The sequence below is a fragment of the Cebidichthys violaceus genome, unplaced genomic scaffold (assembly GCF_023349555.1).
Source record: "Cebidichthys violaceus isolate CVI_PGR_0920_01 unplaced genomic scaffold, fCebVio1.0.p SCAF_8, whole genome shotgun sequence".
Classification (NCBI taxonomy): domain Eukaryota; kingdom Metazoa; phylum Chordata; class Actinopteri; order Perciformes; family Stichaeidae; genus Cebidichthys; species Cebidichthys violaceus.
In genome coordinates, this window is record NW_027176964.1 from 213018 (window position 1) to 233562 (window position 20545).

A 20545-nucleotide genomic window follows, 5' to 3' on the forward strand; every position below is an offset into this window, starting at 1 on the left:
TTGACAAATTTAATGACAGAAATAGGTAAAAGGCAACAAATGTAACAGATGCAACTCAAGGACAGTTTTGGAGATGAGTCAATTTTAAAAGGAAAAAAGGGGAATAATAAACTGATCTGATGTCTGTGCAGCCACTGAGCGGTACAGTATATTTATTTAGTACCAGACTTGTATGGCGAGAGACTAAGAATGCACAGCTACACCTGGCAGGCATTTCTACTCACATCTACCCACGCACGCATTGATGTCCCTCCACCTCCACACAAACAATGAAAAACAGCAACAGGGGCAAACAACAGGCACGTACACCTGAAATCACATGTGAATGTTTCTTGTTGGCAAAAAAAAAAATGGTTTTATGTTACTTTCAATTAGAAGAAGATCATTTTATAACAAATTATACAAAAGTGCTGCTATATCCCTGCAAACCCAGTTATTGGTGACCCATAACCATTAAAGCTTTCACTGTTGATAGGGTCAATATCCACTGATAATTCACTGTGTGATATTTTAACTGGGTTGTGAAAATGATCCTACAAATCATCATTATTTCTAGATTTTTACAAATTTCTCTCTTTCTGATACACAGACACAGATACAAATCTATTAACTCGTAAAATCTTTGGGCAATGTTGGGGAGTGTGGGGGAGGGTGTGTATGTGTGTGTGCGTGTGTGTGAGCAGGGGGTGGAAAGCACATGGCAGAAACTCAAGAGTAAGCCCACGCAGAATCTCTCCTGAAAGCAGTGGGAGGGAGTGAGGCCGAATGAGCGAGTGAATGAGTGAGGCCCCGTTCACACTGCTGCGGATAAACCTGTTCAAAGTGGTGATAGCTCACCGTCAGCACCAGCGTGACCAGGACTACTGTCCATACTGAACGGTACGACACGTGCAGATAATCTAAGAATGAATCACATTAAAAGGTCGTCGTGATTTAAGTGTTTGTACCATTTTCAATTCACATCAAAATGTGAGCTAGCATCTTCAAATGTGAGCTGGTATTGTTGAAAGGATCCCAAAGGAAAGCGTTTGGTGGCTGAATAGTGCTCCACATCTCTAAGTAAACCGATCTTGATGATAAAATTTTAACAACGCAATTCAAAACACCCGAGATATACTCATAACAGCAGATAGTGAATGTTTTTACTGGAAGAGTAACAGTTTGTTGGTTCGTAAGTCTATCAGCAGATTAAAGTTGAAATCGGAGTTGACTTTAACCTAATTTATAATCTATATATGTACATTTTAATGTTCATACATTACATACCAGTGTTCGAAATTACTGTAGCTTTACTGTGTAGTCTGAAGTGTATGTTTTGATTCGGTGCGAGTGTCAGAAGTGTCGTTTCTACTGTACACACATACTGTATACACACACACACACACACACACACACACACACACACACACACACACACACACACACACACACACACACACACAGGTAGTGGCTGTGGAAAATCAAATCAAATTTAATGTAAATGAATCAACACGACAAACCATAAAAATAAATTAAGTCTTTCTATTTGGCTTTCTGTTATTTTGTGGCACAAATGAGGATACCAAACAATCACTTTTACTTCAGTGTGGTTATTAGGAGTAATTGGGTTTTAGTGTGCCTGTTAATGTACTGAGTGAGTGACTGAGTGAGTGAGTGAGTGTGTCAGACCATGAAAGAGATGACACAGTGAGAGACTCTGAGACAGAGTGGGAGCAGAGGAGTGGGAGTCTGTGGAAATAGCCTTCAAATCCAACACAGTGAAGAAAACGGCAGGCAGCAGCTCCTTCAAGGCTGCACTTTGAGCGCAACAATTCAATGGAGGCTTCGTCTAAATTAAAGCAAATATTCTCTCTGTTTGTCTTGTGATTCATCCCTGCACACACACACCGAGGGCATTTTCTTTTGTTTAGTTCAGAAATTGTTTTCCTGCAGAAACAAAATTCACTGAAACAATCTGTTATCATGCAAAGCAACATTTTAGTCTTACAGCTTCCAATATCTTACATATATTATTACCACAGTGTACTTGATATGCTGTATGTATCTATTTGCATCTTACATCTTCGGGACCACAAAATATTGTTGTATAAATTCCAAAACTGTGTGAGACTGGTTTAAATGACTTTATATGGGGCTCCACAGGATTTATTTAATATCTACATGCTTCCACTACATATAATTCACAGTTTATATTTTAATTCACAGATTTCTATCATCATCTTCAGCTCAAACTGAAGCAATTCTTTTCCGCCATCTACAACCAACACGTCAGCAGCCCTACGCTTCAAACTATGACGCATTACGTAGCCGTGTAGCATCAGTTACATCAGTCAATTTACGCTCTTTACATGCATACACTGTCTTTTCAAAATTACCTTCAACGTTCACAGGAAACTACTTTGTTAGGCTTCAGCAAAAAAAATATTTGACTTGTGGTTTGGGTTAAAATAAGTACGTTTGTTACATAGTTAACTATGTTATGTAACGCTACAACCTAATTAACGGTTAAGTAACGTAAAACACCTCAACGTTGACTTTTGGTTTCATACATGGACACGAACACCATCTCCTGGGTGAAAGTCCCATGTTTTTTGACCCATCCATTCACCCCAACCTCCTCCCTTAGTGGACTTCTCACTCCTTATACGATCACATGACTTCCTCACTTTACTTTGGCCGTAATGACGACCACATAGAGCGTCGTAGCTTGACACGTGGGGCCGCTGACCAAGCAGCCGCATTTGATGACTTAGTGAGAACGGGTTACTGCAACATTAGTGCTCATCATATTTCAGTGGCAAAACAGATCAGGATGATAAAAGCCTAATCGATCAATTCTACGAAAAGATTGGTTTGAATATAACAAGAATAATAGACCACAAGTCAACACCTGACACATTCCTTCACCACCAGTAAGTCAGACTACTATGATCCTGTTTCCTGGTAAACCCAGTTACTGGCAGAGCCCCAAAATATATTGTTGACCTTCTTGCACATTATGAAACAGCCAGACCTCTTAGATCCTCTGAACCAAAGGTTAAATGTCTGAATTGATCTACATTATACCAAATTTGTCTTGCCTTCTTTAACCTTCAATATGTCGGCGTTCTACTGTACATGAAACAAAATCCAGTTTTGCAGGAGTGGAAATTCACTCGGCATAAAAAATATGTAATTACATTAATGCAGACAGAGAAATGTATCATTTTTATCACGGCTCTCGGTACAGTAAAGAGACATAAAACACATAGGACAGCTACACACACACACACACACACACACACACACACACACACACACACACACACACACACACACACACACACACCACTACAGATTCAACTCCGTAACAATCCAGCAGCGAGTTAATGTTCATACTGAGAGGCTAATCTCTTCCTCGTTGGCTCTCTAAGTGAAGCACTGTTGCACAGTATTATACCAAGCTGGCTCTGGAGAGGCTGAATTCATTACATGCACAGAATGCAGCCTCTCCCACACACCTCCACCTACACTAGGAACACCACCAAAAAACTACAGTAATCAGCAGCATCACGTTGCTCACCATTTCAGCACAGCTCTGCATATGGTAATGTGCAGCCCAATCAACATAATGCATCAACAAATTAATGGCTTTGAATTAAATGTGGAAAAAACATAAACCGTGCGTCTAATTGGAACATTAATACTGCTCTGTTGAATTAGGATTAGATTTTAAAAAAAACCCCACTTATTCACTATTAGTCATAGAATAATTGGCTGAGTGTGTTTTCCCAAAGAAAACCCACCTGGGACTTTAAGCTATTGTTTGTTCCGTTCACTTAAAAAGCACACTTAGAGGTGAGACCACTGCAGGTGTCCTTCAAAACACCTGGCACAATACAAGAGACCTGGAAGTGTTAATCTTAACTCCTGAATTAGTTTTTAGAGTCACCGACATGGTTGGAAACACTTTCAGCTTCACATTTCCATTTGATATTTGACTCATAGTTTTGAGATTACAGATGTGCAGTTAGACTGATGCTAACCCACTCCTAACCCTGGAGCCCAGACCTCCAGGGTTGTGTTGCACCAGCTGTTTGTAAATCTATCAGAGAGCAAAGTCCTTTAACATTCTTGCTAACTACTAGCTAGTTTAAAGCTACTTATTTACCAAATCAAGCTTCCACCATTAAAACGTGAGTAATGTTTTAGCTAGTAACTACTTTATTAATGTGTAAATTGTTAAAACATCTGTAGCGCCAGCCAATCAAACGCAATCAACTATTTACACACGTAAACGACAACATAACTTTCAAAAATAACAATCACAGGGGTCAAACAAGATCAAACTAAACAATATATTAGAATAAGAATAAGAATAAGAAATGTCTGTTCATGCAAATGTAACTGACAGTAATTTGGCCTCATGTGTTTAGCATAGGAGTTTATAAATTGAGGTATATTTTTGAATATAATTGAAAAACTTCCCAATTTGTAATTTAACAGCATTTTGATCGAGTGTACGGTCAGATGTGTCAACTTTATCTCATACTACTCAACAGTTTCACCAGTTACTGGGTGTAAATATCTACCCAGCAACTATTTTGTAACAACTCATTTTTACGTAAGAACTAGTTTGTTTGGTGCAACCAGTTTCAATTTAGTGATGCTCAAATCTCCACTAAGTAAAGGCTAAAATGCTAAGCTTGAACTTACAAGTACACTAAGAGTGTTAATTTGTATTAAGTTGATTTCAAATTTGTATCTTAATCTGGTTTAAAAATGATAGTGTATATTCCTAAATAAAGCAATGTTAATTACATCACCACAAACAAACACAACACAGAGAAAGTGGAGCCAGGGAGTAATGATCCAGCACTGCTTGTTTTTTGGGTCTCAAGGCAAATAACTATATTCCCATGTACTGCTGTGTGTGCTGTACTTGATGGGAACTTGGAGGCGACAAGTTAAATTCATACACAACTCACAGAAGATGGTTGATGGGGTGGCGACAGCAATATTTAGCCCCGGGGCCCCCCCGACGGGTTAATCCAGTGATACATGCAAATACACATTAAATGATACAGATGAAAAACTGCCTTGGCTTGCGATGACAGACTCACTCCTGTGTGTCTATCTTTGTGCCAGATGGCCAATGAGTCACTCCCAACTCCCACCCAGTTATATTATTCATCCTGTATAAAGAGCAATGATTTTAGCAAAGTGCCACACTGTGTAAGAGGGACAGCGGGGGGAACAAGGGAAAGCTGATATCCTTCATACTGCATGCTGGGAAGCCGACAGAGACACCTGGGGATCAATAACATTCAGGTCTGATGAGGGAACTAATCCAACAACACAAGGGCAACAGGTTCACTGGCAACACTCTGTACCTTCAGCCTTATAAATGGAGTAACACACACACACACACACACACACACACACACACACACACACACACACACACACACACACACACACATGCACAAGTCGTTTGAGACACATTTTGTTGCTAATCAAAGCATTGTGTCCAGATTGCCGCAGGACATAATCGACCATTTTAGGAATCCGTGAATTAAATTGGTTTGTGGGTAAATTGTTCTAGCTGCTCCGTTTTGCTACACACTCGTCACTCAGATTAAGGATTTTAATTGAGCTCGGTGTCCCAGCAGATTCACTTCTACCAATTCATTAATACGAAATGGAATGAATGCCGCCAGCGCTGGCCCAGTGGCCTCGATTTTATTCCCAACCGGCCTCTATGACACATGTGTGTTTTCTTTTAAGTCTGACTTACTTGTACTGTGCCACCAGAGTGTTTGTGTGTGTGTGTGTGTGTGTGTGTGTGTGTGTGTGTGTGTGTGCGCGTGTGTGTGTGTGTGTGTTTGACAGAGTGGAGAGGAGAGGAGAGCAGCATATGTGCTACCAGAAAATGTGTCAGATAGGTGGCAGGAAACCAGGTCGCCAGTTACCAGCTGTGGCTGGAATTGGGCGAGAGGATCTGTGGACTGCTGAAAAGCACACCGACGATTTACACCGTAAGTTGTCAGTTGTGTGAGAAGAACTCGACTTCAACAGTTGAGTCTATAAACCATGTAACTTCCACATTTTAAAGAGTTACTTCACCACCTGACTTTTTGGACTTCAGTTCAGCCTTTTAATCCGATTTTCCTCAACTGTCTGCACAGCAAGCTGCTACAGCTGCAGGTACCTGGAGAAGTTTACAGACTTACTAACAAACAGGAAGCAGCAGCAAGAACTTGGCAGTCACCTGTCTGCACCCCTCGCCTACAATCTGTTCTCCCTGTAGACCGATCACTGCACCTCCTGCCACACTTCTATCACGCTGGTCAAGACCATCACTCTCCTCAACAACCCATCCTACCTCCCTCCTTCATTCCACAACCGCCCATTGAACATTGTCCCCTAATGCCCGCCCCTTCTAGGTTTAAGTATGAGTGAAAACATACAGCTGTATGTTATGTATGATTACAGCTGTAATCCATGCAGGGTTTGACCACCACAGACACACAGAAGAAGTGATATGATCAGTCTGTAACTTCATTCATCCATCTACAGACCATTTAGATAATCAAATAATTGTTTAAACCATTTTAAATATAAAAGAAAGCTTAAGTTTAGGTGTTTTCCCTTTCTCAAATGTGAATATTTCCTGGTTTTCTTAGTCTTCTATGATAGTGAACTGAATTCTTTGGATTTTGGATTGTTTGTTAGACGAACAAGCATTTTAATTAATCAACTTGGGTACATCCTGTACTTTCTCTTCATGTCCCATGTAGGCGAGGGGATCGGGACCAAATCATTTATCAGTTAACTGAGAAAATAATTGTTAAAAGTGTATCAATAATGACAATGACTGTTATGTAAGGCACACATTTTCAAGTTCCCACCCATGTGTTTTGGAGGACTGTAATTGGGTCCACACCACAGCTCGCTCTGAACTCCATCAAACTGTTACACAACTTGCACCACTGGCCTTCAAGTGATATCCTACGCCAAATCTCCATTTATAGCAACACTCACATTTTGAATGCTTGATGGGTGGCTGGTAAAAACAACAGCTTACGGTCATCTGGTTGGTTACAACAGATTCACAGCAGAATTAAAGTATTCAAACAGACAAGCAGCTCATTCATTTAGTCATACTTTGACTGAAACATACTGAACATATGGTTAGACAAATGAGAAGTGGACTATGTTGCAGGTGTGGTTTGTTTCTGTACGTTTTTTATGGATATTTGATGGTTTTTACATCATGAAAAAGCCATTGTAACTTAGACAGGTTCAAGCTGTTGCTGTAGGAAACTACAAATTAAAATCCTGATTGACAATATACATCAAATTATTGATTCTTTGCATTTTCATATGTAGTTTCTAGGGTAGTACTTTAAGGTTTAAATGACAAACTACTCTGAATGCCTGTGAATAAACAGAAAAGATAAATGTACAGACGTGTTTTCTCCAGCCATGTGCAACCAGCACTGTAGATAAAAAAACAGTTTTTTATCCACAACTAGTCAAAGGCTTGTGAATAACGAGTTGTCGCTTTGAACAAACAGCGCTTTATTTCTTTTGGCGAACGCACCATTTATTGAGGAACTGAAAGCAAAATGTTTTGGAGCAAACCGAGGCCTAATGAGAGAATTTCAAAGCATCGCAGTACAGCAACCAGTGAGGTAACAACTGTTCGCAGCAGATTATTAAAACCGACTCAACACTTCTGTCACCGACACAGCTGTTGAGTGTTTGGGCCGGCAGTAACGTGATGCTGATGTGCCTTTTATGTAAGAGGCCGAGAGAAAGAGAGACAGCGGGACGGAAAGACAGACAGAGAATAAGAGATACTGAGAAAGAGAAAGATGTGGGTGTCAGGGTGAAATGAGATGTCAACACACCAAAAGCAATCTTTCCTGCATGCTGAATAATGTACACTGAGCCATAAACAGCACAGGAGTGGTAACAATGCTTAACTCCTGCACAATTAATTCACAAAACACAGTCTTATAGAGAACAAATGAAGTCTCCCATTATGTTTTTTTCTGTCTCTCCATCGTCCTTTCTACCCCTTTTTTCCCGCTCTCCCTTTCTTCTCTCTATCTCTATGCCATCCATCCATTCTTTCAGTGCTTTTGCATAACAGCGCTGCATTCACATTTAATTCACAGAGGTCCTGGGGGCGAACCGAAGCAGGTTTTAGACACAACTGCCAATCCACTTATCCACCCACCTATCGCTGACTACAGAGCCTGACTGTGCCATGGAAACACACATTTCCTTTGCATTTATGTGTTGTGTTTTTCTGTGGATGCATCTAGTGTTTATACATGCTGAACACGCTAATAGGGAAAATTTAACAACAACAAATCAACAATAAAGACCTGCCTATCGGGCCAACCACGGCTGACCATGTGTCAGACACGAGGCGCAGCATGCGGGGATTACAAGCCTTTAAAATGCAGCACAAGCACGCATGGCAAACAACTTTGATAAACGTCGACACAAGCAGCGTCACATGCGTGAGTGCACCAACATAACTTGACAATCAGTGTCTCAAAATTAATCTTTTGCTTCACCAGCCACAGCCTGGTAAAGTAAAAATGAATTCTGTCAAAATTAATTGCAGAATCAGTTGCTGAGCATTAATTTAAAACTTTTTTTTTTCTCTCCGCTCTCTCATACAATCAGTGAAGTTTGCAATTCATCATGGAGTTCGACCAAATTCAAAATTAAAAGAGAGCAGTTGGAGGCATACCTCCAAGCGCACGCACTCATATATGCACGCACACAAACTCATCGTGATGACAGTTACATGGCATTTTTATATTGAAAGGCTACTTTGCTGAAGTTAGATTCTAGAAGGCAATTAGAATGAGGGTGGGAACATTTCTCTTGAAAACAAATCCCATGAAAAGACCATAATCAACGATTTTATTGCTCCTACTAACAAGCCTGCAGCCAAATTATGATGAAGCTTATTCCTCTGAGCCATTGACCTCCATTGTTGTCCAATATCTCATTAATGGGCCACACTGTTGCACTGAATGACATCTTCCTTCATTATAATGAACATTTTTGAGTTGATCCCACATATTCCAACCTGCTGCTTGAAATACTCACGAGAGCGCCAAATGTGTATTGATCCGTGGCTGAAAATAGTCCCCAACAAATGCTCTATTTGTTTACTCCTGTTTGACTAAAGCATGGTAGTGCCCAGCTGTTTCGGGGATTTTTTATGAAAGGAAACTGTACTATTGTGAAATGATTACATAAGATATGTCTTTAGTAAAGAATGGGCTAACACATATATGTAGTTGTGATCTTCTCGTGTGATTTGTTAACAGTAAGAAATATACAGAATAACGCCAGCATTATCCTTAAAGTTTATCAGAGCTTAAAATGATTATTATGACAAAGTACAAGCAAGATTAAGTTAGGTATAGGTTTACATTTTCAGTGTTTTTGGGTACATTTATCTTCATTATTTGTCCCATTTTATTCCAGAAGACTTGCCTACAAAGGACTTAAACCCTTTATCTTGTTAGCTTGCTAGCTTGTTAGCTTGTTAGCTTGTTAGCAGTCAGAGCTAACAAACTGTTGCTCAAAGACTGGAGCTCAACATAAAGCGTTTAATGACATAAAGTCACTGTTGAAATCAGCTATCCAGAGATATTTAACAATCATACAAACAGCATGGTGGAAGACAAAGTCACGGCAATTGACGTCACATAACATGACAGTAAATTATTAGCACTGCTAACGAGCAACTGCTTTCAACCAGACGTAACGTACTCTAGCTACTTTTATCAAACACATAGCCACAACATATGGCAATACATTGCTTGTCTTGGAAAAGACGAACGTCACCTCAGCGCTACAGTTAGCTCCACTAGCTTTTGTTGCTCTGCCAGGGCTCACGTTGCTAAACTAATGAGATGTTGTTTAATGTAAAAAAAAAAAAACATTCTTTTTTTAATCATCAGTAAAACCAATGTCACAAAGAATATGGATAAAAATACCAGGTACTGTATCATGTTCCAGTTTTTCATAGTGACGGAAAAAGGAAACCCTTTGTGAGAAAATACATTATTGAAGCTGGTTTCACTGAAGCTAGCATGGAAAGGTGAAAGGGCTGGCTGATGGGCGACATAAACGACGACTTGAAAAGAAAATGTTTCTCAAGCCAAACACTGTGACCAGCAGGGTGGTAAAAAGAGAGCAACTGTGAGGTAGCTAATGGTAAGTGGTAAATGGACTTGTACTTGAATAGCGCCTTTCTAGTCTCTAGGCTACTTAAAAAGCTTTTATATTACATGTCATTCAGCCATTTACATCCATTCATACACTGATGACAGGGGCTACCATGCAAGGTGCCACCTGCCCATCAGGGGTATTTAACATTCACACCCCTTCACATACCGATGGTGCAGCATTCGAGAGCAATTTGGGGTTAAGTGTCAATAGCTGGTTCTCACAGTAGCATTATCTGCACTTTTACGTCTCACCATTTTGCTAAATATGCTAACATTTAGCCACGCAATGCAATTTTACTATACAATAGCTGAGAATGTAGCAAGGCAGTGAAAAAAACATATTGTAAGAGTAGCATAAAAAATACCAGCATTGGGTATATTTGCCTAAAAATATCCACAATTTGTAACATCCTTAATAATAACAGCAAAAATAACACTTAAATCCTCATTAAACAGTGCTGACCTTTTTCACAGCAGGCATTTCCACGCCATAGTAAGAGAAACACAGGTGTAATTAATAATGTTAACGATGTGAGCCAGCTCCAAGGTCCTGATGTTGAGCATACTGGCTCACAGGAATTAATGGCTTACATGGAATGGAGCCATTGTTAATGTTATTAGTCACACATGTGCTTTTCACAGCTACGACTGCTTTAGAGAAGATCTATTAGGCATCCAGACAGAAGAAAAAAAACATGAGGAAAGCGTTGCAAGAAGTTTAGACACTACTGCCAATCCAAAGTCTAAGAGCAATCGCTTTGCTCCGATTTGATTGGCTCGCCGTCAGAGAGCAGGCGATGTTCAAAAAGTTGGTTCGCTACAGAAAACTGATATTCGTTCCTCCACCAAAAACAGATTTCGCCAGTATGCTTGGCAAGTAGTAACTTGGGAATATGCTGACAATGTTTACAACACACATTTCCCACTTCCAGGCTGTCATGGAGACCAACTGATGTCACTCACCCACTGAGCACGACTATGAAGTCCATGACGTTCCAGCCGTTCCTCAGGTAGGAGCCTTTATGGAAAACAAAACCGAGGGCCACCAGCTTTATCCCCGCCTCGAAGCAGAAGATCCCAATGAAGTACGGCTCTGTCTTCTCCTGTGGAAATAAATGTACAAGCAGCAGGTCAGCAGAGCCTGTAGGACACATGTCAAAACTATAACCTGTTGGGTTTTATGTGTACACACTGGCACACAGAAAACACACTAACATAATGTCATGACAGCTCATACACGGACATTTTCACTACTTTAGTCCTTTACTTAAAGAAACAAGTGTTGCATTTAGGAGGATTTGTTGGTAGAAATTGAATTTCATTAATATCAATTAGTATGTTTTCTTCAGTGTATAATCACCTGAAAATAAGAATCGTTGTGCTTTCGATACCTTAGAATGAGTCGTTTATTTCTAAATACGAAGCGGGTCATCTTCACAGAGGCGGCTGTCATGTATCTACAGTAGCCCAGAACAGACAAAACTAACACGGCTCTAGGTAGGGCCTTTTGCGTTTTCACATTTTCGTGGCAGCCACACCGTTGTTCTCCTACACGCTTGGCACACGGGAAAAGTTTCCATAGGTTGCAATCTGTAACCTCACCGCAAGATGCCGCCAAATACTTCACACTGGCCCTTTAAGTAAAAGTGGCAATACCACAATTCAAATTCCTCCAGTACAGGTAATAATCCCACAATCATGAGCAGCATTTCAATATTGTCAAGGTGGAGCTACTTTTAACAATTTACAACGCTTTAATCTATAACAACTTTTTTTGATAATTTGATTAAATGTTTTACATTTAACATCCTAAACTGTTACTGCAGTTTACATTACATTACATTACATTACAGTCATTTAGCAGACGCTTTTATCCAAAGCGACTTACAATAAGTGCATTCAACATTGGTAATCAAAAGAACTACTAGTCACCAGAAGTCATAAGTACATTTCCTTTTCCAAACAAGCATCTAAGAGCATGAAGCAGAGCATAACTCAGAGCCAAAGTACAGTGCAGAAACAAGAAAAACAGTTAGTGCTATAAGTAATACGAATACAATAAGTGCAACAAGCTAGTATGAAAACAATAAGTGCTGAGTGGAAGGCTCAGGGTAGCACTTCCTGAAGAGGTGGGTTTTCAGCCTGATAAAAGATGGGCAGCGACTCTGCTGTCCTGACGTCAGTGGGAAGTTCATTCCACCACTGTGGGGCCAGGACAGGAAACAGACGTGACCGGGTCGATCGGCCGCCAGGACCTCTGAGCGACGAGGCGACCGATCGCCCCGAGGCAGCAGAGCGAAGTGGTCGGGCGGGGGTGTAAGGCTTGACCATGGCCTGGAGATAGGAAGGAGCTGTTCCTTTCACTGCCCTGTAGGCTAGCACCAGAGTCTTAAACTGGATGAGCTCTTACAGGGAGCCAGTGTAGAGAACGTTAACGTTGTTTAAGTCACAAAACTTGATCTTCATGAACTCTCAGTCGTTCTGCTTTGCTTTAGTATCTATACCTCACAACAACCTTGCCCACAACCCGGTTTTTCTATCGAGGATGTGAAAACTGATTTTATTTTTTTTGTCCTCACCAGTCTCTTAGCCATGGGGGTCTTATCCTCTCCAGGGAGGTGCTGCTCCAAGGCCAGGACGACACAGTTGGCGGTGATGGTGGCCAGGATCATGTACTCAAATGGTGTAAAGGCCACAACGTTAAGGAAAGCACTTTTACTACAACACAAGGAGAAAGCTAACACGTAACAAACAAATGCTGACACACACTGACGACAACATATTGTGCATCATTACACAAACACTTCAACCAAATCTGCATATTCTAAGTTAAACAAGCTTCTATGTTTAATACACTAACAGTCGTGGTGTTATTCTTTATCCATATATCTTATCTAAATTCCACAAATACTTCAAAGTGCATTTGTGCGTGGTTTAGTGCAAAGGAGGAAAGAAAAACCATAGATGGATGGATGATTACATGACAGATGAATTATGGCATGGTTCATATTCTCTGGTGTTGGAGGCAATCTGTTAGAGAGATTGCAGTATCCATGGCAACGTGCTTTTTAAAAAAGTGTTTTTCACGAAGAGGAGAAAGAGGCAGGTGAGGGAGGGAATGAGAGCGCGGCGAAGTCACCTTGGCTCGACTGGTTTAACTACACGAACTACAGCAAACGGTCCTCGTCACTCCTCTCACTGTATACCGCTGACACCACACAGCATGTGTCACACAGTGCATTCATGTTAGTGTCTCACGGCTTCAAAGTGTTACCTCTTTACTACGGAAGAAGAGCAGTCAAGGTTTTAACGTGAACTGATTGATTGTGAGTTGGTTTACGTCATTGTGAGGTTTCATAAACCAGACAGTTGTGAGATCCTCTGTAATAAACCAGAGGCAAACGACACATTCAACTACAGTTTAAACAATAAAAGTAACAGATGACAGAGTTACACGTGTTTTTATGACTGGATGAATGATGTAATGCTGAAACAATTAGTCAGGAAATGAATCATGAACACATTTGATAATCGCTTCAATTTTGAAAGTAATTTTTCAGGGGAAAAAAAGCCCAAAACCGTCCTGCTTCTTTATGCTTTAGATCTTTATAAATCTCAGACTCTTGGTCTTACGAAGCAAATAATAATTTGAAGATGTCACCACGTGCTCTGGGAAACTGTGATGAGCCTTTTGTACAGTTTTCCAACATTGTATAGACTAATCGTGAAAAGTAATCATTATCTGCTGAGAACGACATACAAATTTGATGTTTAATTATGAAATGATGAATAAATAAATGTAATGACAGCTGCAATCGCGCATTATAATATTTTAGAGTTGAATTGATCAGCCAGAAAATATAATCGATGGATAGATCGACACAAAAATATCACATCCTATTTTGGTAATCAATTAACCGTTGAAGTCATTTTTTGAGAAGAAATGCTTCTCAGTTGTGATAATTTGCTTTTCTGTCTTATGTGATAATGAGCTGATAATAAGTGTTGGCATGCAATTTGATGATGTCACATTGGGCTTTTGGGGATATTAGTTGCAGCTTTAATAATTCCTTCCAGGATAATCACAAATCACTGATCTCAACCTCTCAAATCCACATTTTTCCAAAGTGGATTCCTGCACAAACTTTAAACGGGAACACGACTCTTCACCACATTCCCTGCAAGAAGCGTGTTTCAGGGCTGATCTGTGCGGTTGCAGCTGGAAGTGAAAACACATTTGTGCGTCTTGATGTGACTCCAAATTCCGAACTTAAGTGTCATAATTTTCTTTGTGTAGGTTTTTAAGCTTTGAAGTTGGCATTATTTCTAGAAGCTCTTGCATCATTTCTATATTTTCTCAGGAGTGACATCTACCGTAGTAGATTTTTTTTTTTTTCTCGCGGCTGAAACACCTGTTTGTACGTGTGCGTGCATGCGGCCCTATGGATACAGTATATGTGCATATGTGTGAACCAGCATGTGACTATATGTGCCCCAACACTTGTCTGTGCTTGTGACTTTCAGTCCCCTGGAGTTCCCATGAGGCAGCTGCTCCTTGTTATTAATTTTCCTGCCTTCAGTGAAATGGGGTCAGTGACTCACAGAGGAGCGCTGCGATGGGGCCCTCTGGGACCCACACTGACTCACATCGACAGGTCCACATTGTTGCCATTGAAGACAGAAAATAGCTGAAGTGGGAAATACTTAATAAATCTCGTCCCCTCCAGCTGCCCTTTACTATCCGTTACCTGCACCAGAAATCGTGTTTGTTTAGGACCATTTAGGGCAAATCACAAACAGTTGACCATGTCGTTGTTTTTTAGATATTTCATTTTTGTCTGTTTATTTTGGTTTAGTATGAAAATTAATTGACTTTTGAAATGTGGAATAGGGTGACAGGGTGGGTTTATCTGGGCTCTACTTTGCCTTTTCTTCTCAATTTGTTGTGGCTGTTTCCCTGTTTTTCACTGGAGGCATTTATAACGTTGAGAATGCAACAATATATTAGTCGTCTGGTCCATAAGATGTGCAAATCCTCACAATTGAGAAGCTGGAATTAGGGGATATGTTTGGTATTATTTTTGAAGCATTACTCTAACGATTAATTGATTCTTAAAATGATTGCAATTTCATTTTCTGTCTATCAACTGATGCGAAATCAAAATCAAGTCTGCATTTATTTTGTCAAAGTTACATTCCTAATGGAGTGTGATGGTTTAGGTAATGAATTAAAGCCTAATGGCTCTTTGTGTTGTATGCAAATGAACGGAAACCACTGGCTGCCTGGAAGGTAGAAAAAAACATTAAACTACCTGGTCAGCAGTGATGTAAAGAACGAAGGCTGCAACTAATCATTATATTCAGAATGCATTAATCTGTTGATCGCTTTTGAGATTTTTCTAACCATTCTATAAAAACATATAACAGCAAAACATGATCCACCCTAGTTTCCAAGACTCTAAAGGTGACATCTGAAAATATCTTGTTTTGTCCGACCAACAGTCAAAACAAGATATCCATCTTAAAATGATATACAACAAAGAAAAGCACATTGGAGCAGGTACAACCAGAGAATTTGTCATTTTTTTCCTCTTGTAAATGACTCAAAGCGATTAATCGATTATTAATGCGCTTGCCGGTTCATTTTCTTTTGCAGGAACTGGTACAATCCTTAAACTTAACTCTATGCTGCAGAGACTTCGGCCTACATTGGGCAACAGAAGTCCCATCTTCTTCTAAACTTGTGAGAAATACCATACTGCAACGCTCAGGAACATATACATTCAAAGAAACAGCATAGCAATGAATGCGAATGAATCAGTTTTCCACTTGCAAATCTCCGAAGTTGGACGCTGTGAGCAATATCTGGGTCTCACCCAGTCGATACTCTGACATGTGCTGCTTTCACAGCCCACGATCCACCACAGTACTACTGGCCAGCTCTCTCCCACATACCTCTACCTCTGTGATACCGACAGTCACATTACCATGCTGCCTGGCCAGCTAGTCTTGACCACTAGCCCCACTCCCACACACAAAACAGAGCCTGCAGTTAGGTAACAGTGGGAGACTGGCACGCTGCACTGAAGGGGGTGTAAGACAGGAGGAGCAGTGGGCAGATATGGCAACTGAGTGATGTTGTTGAGCTGATCATGCTTTAAAAATGTCTAAATATGTACACCGTATATCAGGAAATCGCTTGATTAAAGCAAACAACAACAAACAGATTTAAGTGAACATGACAAGCAGCACTAATGGATTCTGATGTTTGGCCTGTAATTGGTGACTGTGCATAAATATATATGTATATATATATGTATATATACTTATATATATTGCCTGCACTCTGCATTCACGTCCAATGAACTTGCTGCACCTGCTGGCAAAATAACTTCCCTGGTAATCTTAGTTGAAGCTGCAGAAGTTCAGGAGAGAGAAACCGTTTGGCTGCAGCAGGAAGCAGAAGAACGCTGGTGGATTTGAACTGACACCTACTCATGGCCGGGTTCATATTCCAATGAGCAGTAAGGCAAGCAGAGATGTGCCTACATGACACCCCCACAGTGAGCAGAGCTGCTTCTAATGATCACCACATGCTAACTTTCTGTCTTCTGCCAACACTGGAGCACATGGAGCCCACGGATGAATAGAATCGGGGGCAAGTCGCTGAGCAGAATTACGAGAGGAAAGGTTAACCTCAGCCGTGCGGGGTCAATGAATTAATCCCGTGATTTAACTAGCAGCTGCAGATCATGCAGATAAGAAAGCACTAAACAAAGAGGGTCCCTGTGTACAGGTGTCATGCAAAACACATTGACAGCACTGAGATTGCACTGAGCTGTACTTCTGTCACTTGTGAGTGAATGGGAGTTGTGCTTTTCATGCTGCCTGTAGCTGTCCATGGTGCTGAACTGACAACATGCACTTTCTTTATAATAAACTTCAAACACGTTTCATATGGAAGGATATGGCCACTCAATGATTCGCCTCGCGGTTTTCCGAATGATGTTGTCCTCTGCGAAGATGAAGAGCGCCCTGTTGACGGTGAGGCAGTTCTGCCGGTGGGGGACGGGGTTGTACATAGCCATGGTCCGGGCCCGCTGCGCCTTGGCTTGCTTCATGGAAGCCGTGAGCCCCGCCGCCACCGCGTCCTGTCCTTCCCCGCCGCCGCGCTCCACGTCCCCATCTCCGGAGTCCACCGTGCTGGGAGCGGACTCGTCTCCGAACCGAGCCATTCTGCAAAAAAAAAAAAAAAAAAAGAGATGAGGAGACCACCGGCTTAGATAGTTTTCGCTACGGGACGACTTCTAGTAAAGAAAAAGAAAAAATGTGAAGTGGAGCTACACGGGAGGAGAAAAAAGGATCCACCTTTAATCCGGTGACAGCTTTTCGAGCGCCAAGATTCCCAAAAAGTTGCAGATTCCTATCACTCCATATCCACAAGAAAAAAACCCGGATTATATCATTCAGTTGGCTAATATTTTAGGAGGGAAAAATCATCCATTTACTTAAAGACGAATCAGGCGAACGAGCTGCAAAATCTCGTCATCTCTGTTATCCCATCTGTTTAACAGCGCGTTACAATCAGCTCTGAGCAACTTTTAATGTGCGCGTCTCTAAAGTCTGCAGGCAGCGGGAGGGAGGGGGAAAAAAAACACATCCACCGAGTTTATACCTATCGATTTTCTATCAACAGCTCTTTTGGATCTGACAAAGCGGCAGCTGCGTGATCCAAAACTACTCTGTGCTCATCGGAGAGAGAGATCCGAGGGAAGTCCTCGCAAACTTTACGCATCTTCTCGACCCGGTAAACTTGGAAAAAAAAAGAGAGGAAGATCTCACGTGAAAAGGAAGCCCGTTTAACGCGTCTAGACCAGATTCTTTAAATAAGAGAAGAACAAAAAAAAAACTGCACACGAAGTTATTCTCTTGCTTGAATCTCCAGGTCATCTTACAGCCATATCACCTGCTGGAGAATGAGCACGCAGCCAGGAGCGCATAAGCACCAGCAGCCCCCTCCCACAGTAACGCGTTTCATGATGGAGATTTCAAAAATCCATCTGAATGAAGGCTGGTGGAGAGGAGGGACATATATTTTGTAACCATAGCAATTCGAGTTTGCTGAGGATGAACAAAAACAGTTCCCAAAAAAAAAGAAGAAAAAAAAGAGCCTATATACAGCAGGCTGTGTGGGTATCAAAAACAATTATGTAAAGATGTTAGTGGGTGCAGTGGCAAGAGAAAGGGGTGTGAAAATATATTTAATACTAAAGGAGAGACAATGCACAGATAAAGACAACACGCGCGTGGATGGAGCAAAAAAAAAAGAAATTACCTGAAAGTGATTTATAGAACGGGGGCTTGACTCAATCCCTCCCATTTGATAGTCAGACAGCATTGTCATATTTTCATTAATGGAGACAGACTTGCACTATTAGAAACATTTAAAAACTAGGCCATTGTGCTAATATTGGAGTAAAAGTCAGGAGCAAAAAATAGAGCATGAAATAGATCGGAGGGCTGCTCCCTTTTTTGAGGGAGCAGAGGAGAAAGCAGGGTCTTTTTCGCGCTCAGAGCCACAAGTGAGACCTCATTAGGCAACGAGGCTCTCTCGCTCCATCTGCTGCTCTCCTCCCTTCCCCACTGTTTCCTGAAGATGACCACTTCAGCCCCCACGGACACGGTATTATCCAATCGTGGCTGAAGCCGCTGTTTGCCACGTCAAATAAACGCAGTGAAAATCAACCCCCGGGGGCCACCGTCCCTGACACATGATATCGCCCTCTTCTGCTGACTGACACGCTCAACTGTGCAGCAGCACAATGGCTAGGTATCAAAGTGTGCAGACGGGCAGCCAGCGAGGGCTCAGACGAGAAGGAGGGGGGATTGCAAAAGCAAGCCAAGAGAGAGTGACAAATTTATGCTTGGCAAACAAGTCGAGATCTGGGGGAGAAGAGGGAAAAAAATCGATTTAACAGGATCTATGAATAAGTCTCTAAGTGAGCTCCAAAAAACTCTGTTAGCTCCTCATCTCATCCTGATCTGCATGAAGCAGGCGGGCGTGTCGCTTTCATGCAAAGCCGGACAGCAACAAAAGGCCACAGTGACCTATACCCAGTGCACAGTGTAAAGATAATATACAATCTGCTATATTCTGCACTACAAGTATCTGCAACATATCTCACATTCACTTTTTTTTACTAAAAATATTACATAAGCATTCATTACTAAAAAAAAAAAGAATCATCGACTTGTTTGTGACCCAACAAAAATATTTGTCCATCTTTGCAAACAGTATATCTGTGTGTGTGTGTGTGTGTGTGTGTGTGTCTGTCTCTTGCGCTCTCTTTGCTGTTGTTTCCATAGCGACATAGCTCTCTTGAATTCCTGCGCCGTTCGTTCTTTTTATTTCTGCCAACAAAAGCCATGTTGCACAATGGAGCAACCTCTTCCTACAGAAATCTCCCGACACACACGCACGCACGCACGCACACACACACACACACACACACACACACACACACACACACACACACACACACACACACACACACACACTTCCCCTCCATCAGGGTCATTGGACAAACAAGAAGCAAACTGACTGTGCAGCTCCGTCACTACAGGACTGTATGTGTACGATCAGCTGTAGTCTGCTTTAGGAGTCTTTGGCTTTTGTTTCTGCTCTTGCTCACAGCCTACTCAAAGGCTTCCACAAATAGCTGTGTGAACTGTTAGCGGATCAAAGCAGAGAGAGGCTCATATCAATCTGCCTGACCAAAGTTTGAATAACGTGATTGGGCCACACTTAGCTGATTAAGGGGTAAATTAGTGCCTTACTACGTTCGGCGTGAGAGCCACAGTGGCCTGCCGTGTGTTTCTATGTCCACCGTCCGGCAGAAAACATCTTTAGAACCACGGCGGAGGGGAAGACAGACGCAGAGCGGCTGCAGGTGACATGCACCGTGCAGTTCAAACGTTAATGGGCTTTACTTTGTGCCACAACTCTGAAGAGCGTTTATATAATTGCAGACAGGCTTTCATCCAGCAATGACTGGAGTGGTTTTAGCATTTTATTTTTCTTGCTGTTGCCTAGCAACAGACATCCTCTCATACTGAGTTGTGTCAGTTTGATTCGACCAATAACCGCCACTTACATCATCCCTGATTGCCGTGGCACCGTGTGCAGATTACCTTGAAACGTATTAACGTTATTGTTTAGGTTAGATAAATCTTACAACTCCGCAGATTTACACCTAAATATAAAGTGAAAATGTGACAAATTCAACAGTGAAAGT

The 20545-nt window shown here is 41.4% G+C and overlaps 1 protein-coding gene across 2 annotated transcripts in view; it reads right to left on the bottom strand.

The window, feature by feature from the left end:
• The window catches only part of LOC137866104 (voltage-dependent R-type calcium channel subunit alpha-1E-like), a 52650-nt gene extending 34090 nt beyond the window's left edge, over nt 1–18560 (bottom strand). For both annotated transcript variants that reach the window (XM_068701774.1, XM_068701773.1), the window contains exons 1-4: nt 17619–18560; nt 17219–17486; nt 12830–12934; nt 11214–11353 (exon numbers count right to left, since the gene is read on the bottom strand). In XM_068701774.1, the coding sequence (XP_068557875.1) occupies nt 11214–11353; nt 12830–12934; nt 17219–17485 (512 nt within the window). In that variant the 5' untranslated portion in view covers nt 17486; nt 17619–18560. The remainder of the gene's footprint in view (nt 1–11213; nt 11354–12829; nt 12935–17218; nt 17487–17618) is intronic.
• Between the last annotated feature and the right edge of the window lie 1985 nt (nt 18561–20545).